General features: G+C 37.7%; 1 protein-coding gene across 1 annotated transcript in view; it reads left to right on the forward strand.

Annotated features, from left to right (window-relative positions):
• Positions 1–2309: 2309 nt before the first annotated feature.
• Positions 2310–14760, forward strand: part of LOC110463777 (tyrosine-protein kinase SRK2-like) — a 129327-nt gene continuing 116876 nt past the window's right edge. The window contains exon 1 of the mRNA XM_021518631.1: positions 2310–4296. Within this exon, the coding sequence (XP_021374306.1) occupies positions 4220–4296 (77 nt within the window). The 5' untranslated portion in view covers positions 2310–4219. The remainder of the gene's footprint in view (positions 4297–14760) is intronic.

The following is a 14760-nucleotide window of genomic DNA, read 5'->3' on the forward strand; positions in this document are numbered from 1 at the left end:
AAAGATCCAAATGTCATTTCGTACGGAGCAAGGGTTTTTTGGTCGATAGTCGAAGATTATGTTTTGTGGTTTTATAAAGATAAGTGAATCCATTCTTTTTTTTTTATCCAAGAACCATTTGGCAAAAAATAAAAAAGGGAAAGAAAAAAGCACTTCTGATAATGAGAATTTTGCTGTTTTGTATAAATTCCATCGTTACCTTTATCACATGAGCGTTCGTTTGTTAATTTCAACCTCAATTAATTTTGAGTTGAGTTTCCCGTTATACAACAACCCTTGTATCATGTTCTAAAGACACACCATTTATCTTTTAGGGGCCCACGAAGGGAGAATCTCCTATAGGTTCACAATATAAATATGCAACGATTTCTTCATGTAAAATTGTCTATCTCCTTATAATAAATAAAACACTTCGCTATTTATAAGAGATGGTTTGATAAAAGATAATTTCTTAAAAGTTTGACAAGTTTTATAAAAAAAAAATATCTCTTGATATCCCTACTTGGGCCTCAGGTAGTATTCGCTTTTTGATGGTTTCTGAAATTCTGTAAGAAACAAGCCGATGTAGACTTGTATGTTCATGTAAGGAAAATGCTCTCTTCGAAAACACGATTCTATATATACTGTATATATTCAAGGTTATTTTCGCGGCGATTCTAATTTCACGGTTTCATTCTAAGAAGAATCCGAAATTTTAACACGACGCTAAACATTAAGTCCAGTACTTCGCGAATACTTGAATGGGGAATTGTGTGCCCGTAATCGCGAAAAGTTCGCTGTGCAGATTCTAATATATACAATCTGTAGTCAGATGAAAATTTGAATCTGATCATGTCAAAATTGTCTGCACTCCAGAATTTGTCCATATAAATGGTAATTTAGAGACGAATTAGAACCATCAGTATTCATATGACAAAATGTTGTAAAATCTCACAAATGCAAATACGAACCACCAGAGACCATAGTAAACAGAGATATGATTCGAAGTTGTGTGAACGATCTGTTATGCTATAAACTTGCAAGGTCATGGGGAGGCGCTTCAAATAATCAAGACCGAGAGTTAGTGACTTCCCTTTAAACGGACAAGTACGGCGAATTACCGACTCCCTGTTACTACTTGATGGTTATCTCGGTGTAGGATTTTTTTCATATTTTTTGGAAATTTCGATTGTGGTTCTTAATTTGCATTCTCACTTATAAATTATTCGTTTTTGAAATGTGGTTACTTCTACATTTTACACTTGTACCATTGTTGCGTTTCCACAATAAGTTAAAACTGCATTTATAGTTAAACATGAATTCGAGTTTCTTCTCAACGATATTACAATATTCGAAGTTATAGTTTGACCAATCCTAGAAGGCACATGGTATCCTATAAACATAGTATAAAGTGATATTGTTATAACTTTCGAAGTTAATTGAGATTTGATACATATTTCTTCAAGACTCAGCATACTGTACTTGGTGATTTTCAAATTCCATTAACATTCGAGATAACCAGTAATATACATCGAGAACTAAAGTCTATTGACATTCGATATACGCAATATCATATCTCGAGATTCAAATTATATCAGCATTCGAGGGAAACGGTAATGTTATTCTAGGATACTGACATTCGACATAAACAGAAGTATCAATGGAGATTCAGTCTATTGACATTGACATTGCGTATATCGAGATACAAAATGTATTGCCATTCGAGATAAGCAGTAATGTTCATCGAGAATTTAAGTACTTGGACGTTCGTTATAAACAGTGATGTTCATAAGATTCAAAGTCTATCGAAATTCGAGGTAAACAGTACTGTTATTCTAGAATACTGACATTCGACATAAAACAGTAGTGTCCATTGAGATTCAGTTGATTGATATTCGAGATAAACATTAATCGTTTTTTTAGATTAAAAGCCCATCGACATTCGGAAGTCTCTTCACATGGAGTTTATCGCACGGTCTCATACCATTCTATTTGTACACCACAACATAACGAATATCAATTATTCCTCGTCGATTAATCACCCATGTCATTACCCAACTCAGTCAACACGGTGTTAAGGCTGCCCACTATAGTATAACCAGCTTCTGTGCCATGCCAATAAACCTAAAGTGTGACATAGGCCTCCAGAACTACTGTCGGGTGTGTCGTGCGCACACTATCTACCGGTGCTGTAGTACTTAACATTTAATTTGGTAAATATACAGTAATGTATCGCGTTCCGTGACGTGAATTGGGTGTATATAGTACTGACGCCACGGGCTTAGTTACATGTGCATTGTCTACACTGGTGTTGTGTTTCTCTCGGCTGCTGAAACTGAACAAACAACAAACAGAAGGCACCGGTTCCCAATCGAACGGACCGACCCTGTGTATTATAATATATATATAGGATAAGGAGGTATCGAACGCACTCCGGTCCAATGGTTGTAACGGTATACATATATGAGGAACATTAGCCGTGTGAAATATTAGGTGGAATCAATTTCTGGAGAGTAAATTGAGAAAGTGTGCTACAGATAGAAATATCATGTCAACTGGTGGAGCAGGTTTATTTTTATCGGAGGCTGATGGACCTTTTTAGCTATTAGTCGAGTTGTAGCTCTATGCACGTACATTTATTGGCACGTGCTGGCGCAGAGTGCATTACTTTACGGAAATGTGTATCATTTGGAAAGGATCTATTACATGGAAAAATGAGGAAATACGTAGCTCGGGGAACACCATTACGTGCATATTGGAAGTGTGAGCTGTGTGGTGGACACAACTAAATGTTTGCCCGCACGAGCGTATGCACGTACATTGACGGGAGATTTAGGAGTGATAACGCCATTCTGATGTCAACTTGACTTAGCGCATGCACTGAGAGAGATACGGGGCAGTATTACAGCGGACTGGGTCCTAAACATCATTTATTTACTAAGTTTGATCGCCACCTCGCACGTGTTCGCGCTGATGCACGTACATGACATGGTGGTTACGGAGTGCACGACCCCAGCTTTAAGTGTGTTTGACAGGTAAAGCAGACGCACTAAGCCAAACCAATTTGACAAGTGGGATATCGGAACATCCTTGATGGATAGTGTAAAGACTCATCATTGACAGGTACTTATAAAGAGTCTTGGATTCGAGATACTTTCACTTATCAACTTGCAGACTAATTAGTCCAAAATTCCACGTCTCTTGGTGTTCCTGTTCTGATTATACTTGTTGGACCCTTCGGTGATGTTATCGTATAGGAGCAAGGTGTTCCTCTAACATCTGTGAGATTCTGGAATCACAGCTCGCGCTAATTAGTGTATATCGAAGCTGTTTGTAGCCCCAGCCTCCGATCCGTATCGCGATAGCGTCTCGTGAGCACGAGGACACGTGAATCTAGTCTTTACGCCACAATTTTGCACGAATAATATTTTGGTAATTGGAAGCAATATTTCATGTTTTCCGAATAGTGGTTAGACATATATGAACAGATATAACAATGTAGATAAGAATTGATGCAAGCTGTGTTAAAGTTACCTAAAAATCGACGTATACCTTAGAAATTAGGGAATTGCATTATCTGTGCATTTAGAAATCCAATTTCACGAAGGAAACAAGACGGAACATTTGAAAATCTAATTAGCCAACTTATAATTTGTAGGTTGGCTTTTCTGAACATTTGCATAAGTCTTATAGCAAAACAAATGTGTGGAGTCTGACGTCGTTTTTTTATGCCACCTAAAATTGGGAACGATTCTCGGGGATGTGCAATTTATTTACACAAATATCCTGTTTTGTCCGGAGAAGAAATCAGAAAATTTTGTTACCCGAAAATGTATTTTTAGTTCCTGAATAACGACGATTTTTTTAAACATTACGGAAAAATCGAATAAAATGATAATTGTGCTCTGCTGTCGGATTATCACTGTGACAAGCGCGATCGATCAGTGCCAGTGATTGGAATACACTGTATATGAATTACATCATTGTAAACTCATATACCATCCTGGAAGCAAGCAATCAGCGAGAAGGCGTCTCGTACTTGGTGCCAAGAACCTTGCAGCTGTTCCTTGGTACCTGCTCCTTGACAACTCTCCGGCAAGAGTAATTAATTAAGACAATAGACAGGTGCTTGTTTACCAAGGGGATTGTTTATTGAAAGTGTGTGTTACCTGTGACAGGTGTACCTGGATATTGTTGTGAGGGAAGTGTATTTTACGTGCGGATCATACTACAATGCATCATGTTTAATAAAAACCGGACATTCCCCTCGTGCGGCTCCATCGCCACCATGTGTGGGGACAGGAAACGCCCGAACAGGTACGTACATGGATACAATGTAAAACATATTTGGTCGGGAGGGAGAGTGTTGTCTGTCTATCTATCTGTCTGTCTGTCTGTCTGTCTGTCTGTGGGTTCTTTTTTCGCAACAGGTAAGGTCATAAAACGACGGTTTCAACTGAGGGCCGTCATATACCGTAGTAGCTAAGTACAATGAAGATTGTGGTATCGCTCTGAAATATCTTGACGTGGATTAAGAAATAACATCTCACCGGCTATATTATTCTGACAGCAGGATAACAAGTGATACTTTAAGACTCAGAAACGTTACAATGAGTGTAGCAGACAATGTATTGCCTCTTCTAGACCCTCAAGCACATCATAAGAACAACTGCATATTCTTCCGGCGGGGTAGGGTTACACATTAGTCGCCTCGTTAGATCATGTAGTGGAGATACCGCTTCCCAAATTTACAGATATACGGCTTCCTCCTTCAGACTCCCAGTTGTAATGTTAATGTATTTCCCTTAGTAGTTCAACTAAATTCCGAAGAATTTAAGATCAATTTAATGTACTTAACAAAACAATATTTAAGTCATAAAGTTTAATCATTTGTATGTTATTCGTTATAATGTGTCATAATCTCGTTACGATGAGCAGTTATATACAGCTGGGAACCACAAGCTGATAAAAAGAAGATCCAATTCCTTACAGTCTCGCAAAAAGAATACACGTTTCCATGCTAACGTTTTACATATTTCTTTTTCAAAAGTTTTGGACCTATATTATTAGCTTTATTTTACCGTGGGCATTATTTTTGGAATAATATTTATCTAAATTGTACAAAAAGTCTGAAAACCTAACATTGCAATGCCAGAACTAATCATTTTGTACGAAAACGTTCAAGAGACGTCTTCATTTTGGAACTCTTTCAAACGAAGGTACGTTTGTGTGTCTGTAATGAAGGGTTTAGTCAGCGTCTGCTCTCCTTTATAACGCTGATGATGAGCTTGCACGAATGCGAAACTATCTAATTGACTCTGACACTTTCTTCCCCATAATCCACTTGGGCATGATTCAAATCAAAGCGACACGAGTCCATTATCGCGATAAAGGGGTGTGAAGGGTCATAGTTCATGTATGGTTAACTTCATAAAAAAATAACATGCCAAGATTTAAACATCACTTTTGTCATTGTGTACAATTATTTTGGCTATTTTAACAACTATATACATTGGATAGCTTTCTCTCAAATTTCATTTACTTGGATATTTTCATACTCTCTTTTTTATATTTTATTTTTGCTCACGCGAAGGAAAACTTGAGTAATTTGATCAAGCTGAGTATGCTTATGCATAAAGATTGCGCAGTAATGCTTGTACATTGCATATACCGCTGTGTCGAGATTAAATGAGATCATTCTTGTTTAAGTTCACTACTTCTATATTAATGCAGGTACCGTGCATTCGCCAGCCCAGACACCAATCTAACTACACAACTTCAAATACATATCTCATGTCGTAATCATTCCTTCTGATTTCTATCGATAAAGAAACTAAAACCCAATATTTGCCATTTCCTCGTTTTTGTTTGCAAACGTAAATATCGACCATAAATCTTGTTAAACAATACCGCGCCGTTGTGTTAATGCACTGTGTTTATTTTGTGTTAAAATACATCATTGTCTGTTGTGTTTATGTAGTGCTTTTTAAGGAGAAACGTTTGTTTTGTTATAGCAATTAGCATTATTTCAGATAAATAGCACAATCAAAATGGCAGAAACGCATAAAAATGGCGCATCTGTAAAGTGCGTCTGTCATGAACGTGATAAAACGAAGTAACTAGGACGTATCTTACACTTTGTTGTATTGTACTGTTTAGTTGTTTAGGACATATACACGGTACAACACGATATGGACCGTTTAGTAGGACGTATATAATACAATTATAGACATTTGATGAACATAAAAGCCTGGTTTCAAAAAGCGCAGCCTAGCGGAGGAAAATGGTACTATGGCAGGTTCTTCGAAAGTTATAGGAATTTTACCATTAAACAACGTTGAATCAGAGTAACAGAATGGTTTAGTGAAAGTCATTACAAAGCTGTTGTTTTGAACTACTTGCAAATATTTGTCGAAGAATTGACATCGTATTCTTTCTGTATTTTTCTATTCGGGGAGGGGGGGGGGGGGGGGGGGGTAGTTATGCGAAGCCGTATATAAGACGACCTTTAGGGACAAAAGAGCCTAATTATAAACACAAAAAGTCCGGTACAACGGTTCGAATCACACCTTTCAGGATGTACCGAACGCAAGGCTTGGCTGTAGGCATTGTTTATATATTGACGATCTTCTTTATCACGGAGTTATCTTATCTCGATTATATATAGTGGTGAGTCTCGAAAAATCGTTGATTGGCCCCATTTCAGTTTATTGCCCTTTCTGGTTTTCCTATCAGTTTATTATAGAGTATTATACTGAACATATCCCCGTTTATGTCGAACACCTGCTTATCTCGAAACTTTCCAATGGTCAAGACTACTTTGACATCCTGTGATTTTGCTGTAATTTTGATGTGTAATACATGGTGTAAGAATTCAATAAATGAATGTGAAGAGGGACCCTGGGTACATAAATTATATATCTAAAAACATATAACAACCAGGAATACAAGATGGTTAACGGGTGTGTATTCGGCGTAAAACTTTAGGATGAGCTAGCTATCCTATTTAGTTTGAGTGTGGAAAGCTACACATTATAAAATGAGGTATATTTACTTGTACGTAAACGCATAACTCGGTTTTTCGCTTAATACTAAAATGTTTACTCCTATACAAGAGAAGTGTTCTGCAGACGTATGTGCACAAAACTTCAACTTTGAAGTGACAAAAAAACCAAAATATAATTGTTGTAGATTAGAAAGACAGTTTTTGGAAAATAATCTAACATTATTCTAGCATCGAAGATATTATGGTGTTTCACACTCTGGTTTTCAGAAGATGACGTTCGTTTAAGAATATATTATGTGTTTATTTACTCATAATTTAGCCGAACAAGCTAACTCTGCTAAGTCGACGCATTCGCTTTCATTATCCACCTTAAGTCGTAACGTATCCCCCAATTGGAACCATATGTTAATAAACGAAGTCGCGTGCTCACATCATAATATCTAGTTCTTATTATGATTTTACAAGCAAGAACTCTCATAAATATAGGGGCCTCCTCCCTACCGCTCCACGTGGCTTTCTCGCGCGCCACGTGTCATGGGTACCGAGGGAGTTAACAACACGTGGTTGTAGGGTCACGCCCATTTTCTCTGATCTAACGATGCAGCCCTTTAGGGAATTTGGCATCAGTGAAAGAGTTACCCGCCCCTCCCTATATAAGTGTGCGAGACAAGAACGATACCAGAGTTTCACCTGTTTTTAGTTGAATGAATCAGGAGAATTTATTTCTACACATCGTCCGAATTAACCTTGAAGGGTACCGTGCCATACTATGTCTGGGAAAAAATAAGGTTGAGTTTAATCCAATAAGTATCAACCTGGATGCTTTTCGAATTGAAAATTTACAGAAATATTCGTAAAACATAATACAAGAAAGAGAAAGATGATTTTAGAAAAAATGCTTACTTATTAAGGGTGTATGCTACATTTTACTGATTTGTGTCTAGAGTTGTTTGCCTTACTTTTTTTCTTTCCCACTTTATCTGCAGTTATTATTCAGAATTCCGCATGAAGCCATTGAAATCACCTCATACGGTTATGCGATGAGGTGCACAATTCTGTTCCCTCGAACTTGCAAGGGTGAACATTACGTACATATTACAAATAATGAGATCCTGAAAAGCAGTAATATATCAATGGTTGCCCGGTGATAGTCGTGATACCTATATACAATTATAATGTAAGACCGTGGTAAGAGGTTCGTCACATTTGTAACCAATCCACGCCTACCAGCGGGACACCACGATACAATGGCCGACATGACTAACTGTGATGAATTAAAAACGCGATATACCGAGGAAGGCATGTTCTTGGACTATTGAACATCAGGCTATATAATAAGTAATTAAGGTGCCGGGTAGAGTAAGATAGATATCGCCTGTAAATTGAACGCATTGTCGGAATCTTGGCCTGCCCTTTTCCATTTCGGGCGTAATGTATCACATGGTTTTAGTTTGTTCTCGACGTTTTACATGCGGTGTGTATTGTACGAGGGATAATGATCAAAGGACGTGTAACGATACATATGATGACCCCCTTCCAGTCATCCGCGTGCAGCGAATCCTCCGACATATAAATCACGTGCAATGGACAGTGTATTCACCTCGGATAGTTCACATGTACAAAACCTTGTCTGTCTTCTCATATATTCGGAGGTATATATCAGGACCTCCGCCACACGCATTTCACTTCACCCACCCACACACTCTCTTACCCTCTCTGACAGCGCCACACACATATCACCTACCAACTCGGTCACGCTTTGCCTCACCATCTCACAAACACTCTATTACCCGTCTTGACAACGTCACATAGAACACACACACATCACCCACCAACTCGGACAAGCTTTGTCTCATGCCTCACACACTCTCTTACCCACCCAGACACCACTAACTGAAACCACACTCGTATCACCCACCAGCTCGGTCACGCTTTGTTTCACATCTCACAAACTCTCTCATACCCACCCAGACACCGTCACACAGAACACACACACATCACCCACCAACTCGGACACGCTCTGTCTCGCATCTCACAAACTCTCTCATACCCACCCAGACACCGTCCCACAGAACACACGCACATCACCCACCAACTCGGACACGCTCTGTCTCGCATCTCACAAACTCTCTCTTACCCACCCTGACACCGTCACACAAAACACACATACATCACCCACCAACTCGGACACGCTCTGTCTCACATCTCACAAACTCTCTCATACCCACCCAGACACCGTCACACAGAACACACACACATCACCCACCAACTCGGACACGCTCTGTCTCGCATCTCACAAACTCTCTCATACCCACCCAGACACCGTCACACAGAACACACACACATCACCCACCAACTCGGACACGCTCTGTCTCGCATCTCACAAACTCTCTCTTACCCACCCAGACACCGTCCCACAGAACACACGCACATCACCCACCAACTCGGACACGATCTGTCTCGCATCTCACAAACTCTCTCTTACCCACCCTGACACTATCACACAAAACACACATACATCACCCACCAACTCGGACACGATCTGTCTCGCATCTCACAGACACTCTCTTACCCACCCTGACACCGTCACACAGAACACACACACATCACCCACCAACTCGGACACGATCTGTCTCACATCTCACAGACACTCTCTTACCCACCCTGACACTATCACACAAAACACACATACATCACCCACCAACTCGGACACGCTCTGTCTCACATCTCACAGACACTCTCTTACCCACCCTGACACCGTCACACAGAACACACATACTTATAACCCGCCAACCCAGACAAGGTTGAAATAGTTCATTATGAAATTTCAGGGGTGAATGAGTTAAACAGGTGGCATTATAACATGACGGGGTAGAATGTTATGCTGCTACGGTGTAAAGGTTTGGACATTTCAGTGAGCTGACACTTTTAAAATGGCGATTAAATGGTCCCGTCATTTAGTATCATCCTTACCATCGTCGGCTGTGCGATGAAATGATACAATTCTGTGATGGCGATGATAGGATGATTCGATGAAAAAGCGATCTTATCATCGTCATCGTATCGTTGTAAGATCACTACGCACGCAATATTTAGATGACTTTCATCCTAACCGGATTCTTTACTTGTACATCATACTTAACTCATTCACCCCTGAATTTGTATCATGAACTATTCCAACATTTGAATTGGAAGAGTTCAAATGTGTCTTAAGGGGTAAATGAGTTAAAGTACAATACATATATATACAACAGCAGATCTTTGTGACAAGTAAAACTGATTTGGGCTAAGAAGAAAGAACAAGTAGTTCACAAACGAAATTATTTGAAATATTGCCTACATATAAATTCGGTTTGTTGTGTAGACGATCAATCCTTGCTGGCCAATGCAATTTGACGCGGACTTCAAAACCAATGAGCGTCACAAATCTGTCGGTGAATAGTTGGCACCGTTGAAAAAGCCACTAAATATAATTATTTTAGTGACTTTTTTGCTTTTTGAACGTCTGATCTTTCTTTGAATCGGACATGGCACAAGGATCAATGGATTTTCTATGAGATAAGTGTCTTCACTATAGCCAGTTTTCTGACAGAATATCATTCATAAACACAAAAATAAGATTTACAGAAATTCCGCCTTTTCATCTTGATATGTACGACTCACATTAATTTTGTCTGGGCTTCCCTGGAACGTGTAAACACTTAATTTACTTTATCGACAAAATGCCATATAATTTTATCCTCCTGCTGTCTATATACAAAAATCGGGGAAAGTATAGTGGTAGCCATTTATCGTCTGTTAAAATACACAAGATTACAAATACATCTTAACTATTCAGATTTTGTCTTAAAGCATTCTGACTGGGAAGCGAAGGGAATTAATGAGTTTACGTACACGTAGACGTATGTTTGTGAAATGACCACCATGTTTAAACAATCAATATGATCAAATTCAATTTAGACAATTTGTTTTCTAAAAACGGTTATTTGATAAAACAAAGGTCCATTTCAGTGAGCTGTTAGGATGGAGTAAGGATAAAGCAAAATGGGAAAAAAAGTCGTCAATAAAGAATATTAAAGGGAGTATTAAAATAAAAGTTTATGAGGACCGATATGTTCGCTATTACATTTACCCAGTGTGTTAACTTGCTCATAAATACGTAAATTTGATGTGGAGGTGAATACGACATGGAAATCAAATCACCACTGAGTGATTATCTCCCCTGAAATGGGATGATTACCTCCCCTGACAATGACGACCCTGTGCGTAGAACTGTAACGAGTTGTATCGAGTTGTAACTCATATTGGCAGTGAGCGCATTCATGCGACAATTTGGAGTAGAGAATTCGGCCTGTACATATATAAAGCGTTATAGGATTATGATGGTATCGAACGCCCCTTGTTTCAAAATAAATATGTATGCAGATTTTCTATTAGAGTCTCTATGTAAAGGGCGATCTCCCTATCCATTCCTCGTTTTCCTGAAACATCAAGTGTTAAATAAATACCCTCAGATGTAAAACACTCAATAACCATAATGTCACCGTAATTGTGGCACGCTTCAGCTCGTGAGAAAGTTCCCCATTTACCTTGCAATGATCATAGCTTAAAAAACCGGAAGTGACGTCAGTGCGTTTGACGTTTCGTCTTATGAAAATTGTAGATCCAATGACACGCTCGACCGCCTCGCATTTATTTAAATAAGGTTTGACAATAATTGCCTCAAACAATAACAATCACTCTCTCAATTTATGTTTATAATCTTCCAAAAAACGTAACTTCCGGTGAACGGAAACTGCCATATTGATTCACCCCGTTGCGACATGTGTTAATAAAACAGCGGGAGGGAGGAATAAATACCCCGCCTGATACTTTGGTATGGAGAGCGTTTAAGATATAACGGAATAGGTTATAGTTCGGGTAAAATGTCATGATAATTACAGAGAGGTACAATTACAGGGAAGCATTCTCTTTAATTAACTGGAAGTACAGTAATAAACGTGAAACTCTCGTCATTTTATGATCGGCCATATTTGAAATAATGTCGAAATTAAGTTTTATCTAGATTTGATATTACGCAAGTATGGCTAACCAGATAAAATGGGGATATACCTCCTCCATGTTGTCGGCTGAATAGCTTCCCTGCAATGTGTTCGTAGCTTCGGGCTTAGATTACATCAAGTAATTGTTAAAATGTCAATTGAACTTATGCGAATGAGTTGTACGAAGTTATTTACTGTTCGGTAGCAGCCGTGCATTGTCAGAAATCAATCGAACATCGATTTCGAGGTAATAATTCCTGTAATACCATCGATCACGCACATCAACATGCACGTGACTCAGAGGCTCAATCACTTAGATAAGTTGCCATTGGTTTTATATTTAATAATCTTACCAGAACGGTAATTTTTGAAATGGAGTTGAGATGTTGATTGCTCCTGCGACAATTAAAGGAACAATGCCCCGAAGTAAACTTGTTTAAAAACTTTGTACAATAAACATTGCCGGCAAAATCCCACAAAGGTTATTTAACGATATTACTACAAATTATCTTGCAGATATATCGTTCGATCACAAACCAAAAAGTAGGGATCAATCTGATCAAAATTATAGAGAAAATGTATCATTCTAATTTCTTTGCAACAAATTACATATTTGCAACAAAAAACATATACTAGTTGATTTATTAGAATGGGGGTTCACGAAAAAATTCAAAATGCCCGTTGGTTACAAAATATACGGACGTTAGGGCAGGACTTCTTGTGTACGTGTGAGAATGTGTAACATTTTCGGGACCGTTTCGCTTTAAAACTGTTATCGCTACAGTCACGAGGTACAGTAAGTGAAACTTACACCGACATTCATTTGGCATGTTAGGGGCGTTGTAGGTTTCAGGTAAGATACTTTTATTGCCAAATGAAATCTATTTGTGAGTTTTTTGCAGATTTGGGAGAAAATGATGTAAGTTGCACAGCACTGGCTCATTATTGCCTCATACCAACTAATGACGTCATAAAACGTGATGATAATAAATAACAATCTGAATTAGAAAATGTTTTTTGTTTATTTGTGTACAGTCCAACTGAATAACGGAATCACGGCGTGTCATGTGTTAAGGTTATATGCTACCAGATACAACATACTCGTAATTTTTGTAAGAGCTATGCCCCTTTTATGTAAGCATTACATACTAATTTGAAATATTCTAAGAAGTCTTTTTCATGCCTAAAATATTTTATGTGCTTAACTTAATTTTGATGCTACTTTCCGGTTTCTCGTTTTCAGGAATTAAAAAAAGAAAATACATTTATGAGTATGGTAGAATATCCTTTATGTGCCTGGGTTGCTTTGAGGAAACTTCGGCACGTTAGAACACCTGTCCTTATCCCTGATTAGGTTAGATGGAGGAGAAATTGATTTTGTGATTAACAGGTGACGTGACAAAGGTGGCCGGTTAAGTTACTTAGTGATGTCTTTATCAGTCGCTGATCTGTTACATTCATGTACAGCATTGTTTAGGTTTAGATCCGTCATCGACTTCCCGATGCAGGTTTAAGGACGTGTATTATTAACGATAGCGTGTTTACCGGAAGTCATGTCTTCTCTTGTTTTCGTATTTTTCAATTATTAATGTCGAATTTTGTAGTTCACTGCATATCTATTGGATGATATAATTCAAATATGTATGTTTTTTTATACAAAATACTCGAACTACATTGGTGTATTTTAACTGGTCATATTCGCTATGAAGAAATAAGGCGGAAATGCAAAACAATGCACACCAATTTGCAAAACATGATTTTTCATAACATATTCAATTACATTCATTATACACTATAATATTATTATATCATTTAGAAAAAAAGGAAAGGGATAAAAGAGAAAAAGAATTGCTATATGATTTAGAACAACTTGAAGGTAACAATACATGGGCATCAAATTTGGAGGCATATGAACAAAAGAAGATGGAGTTAGAAAATATTAGAATAAATAAAATGAAAGGACACATGATTCGTTCAAAGGTAACTTGGCTAGATGAGGGCGAAAAACCATCAAAATATTTTTGTAATTTAGAAACTTATAATTATGTGAACAAAACTATAGTTAAAATTGAAAAAGATAATGGTGAAGTTTTAACAAGTCAAGGTGATATTCTTGCAGAAACAATGAATTTTTACAAACAGCTATATGCTGATCGTGACCACTCTGATAACATAGAAAATGTTAATCTAAATAATTTGTTAAATGGTCTAGAGTTTGTTAAATTAACTGATGATCAACGTTCAAGCCTTGAAGGAGAATTAACAGAAACAGAACTCCTTTTTGCTTTAAAAAACATGAAAAACTTTAAATCACCTGGTTCTGATGGCTATACAAGTGAGTTTTTTAAATTCTTTTGGGTAAATTTGAATTTTTTTATTGTTAGATCTTTGAATCTTGGGTATAATAACGGTGAATTATCAATTACACAAAGACAGGGAATTATAACTTGTATTCCAAAAGGTGATAAGCTTAGACATTTTATGAAAAACTGGAGACCAATTACTTTGCTAAATGTTGTATATAAACTAGCATCAGCTTGTATAGCCAACAGACTTAAATCAGTTCTAGACCATATTATTTCCGAGACACAAACAGGTTTTTTAAGTGGTAGATATATTGGTGAAAACACTAGACTAATTTATGATATTATGAATTATACTGAATTAAACAATATACCTGGACTTCTAATATTCATTGATTTTGAAAAAGCTTTTGATTCTGTTTCATGGAAT

This window comes from Mizuhopecten yessoensis, unplaced genomic scaffold (assembly GCF_002113885.1).
Source record: "Mizuhopecten yessoensis strain PY_sf001 unplaced genomic scaffold, ASM211388v2 scaffold10925, whole genome shotgun sequence".
Taxonomy (NCBI): Eukaryota; Metazoa; Mollusca; class Bivalvia; order Pectinida; family Pectinidae; genus Mizuhopecten; species Mizuhopecten yessoensis.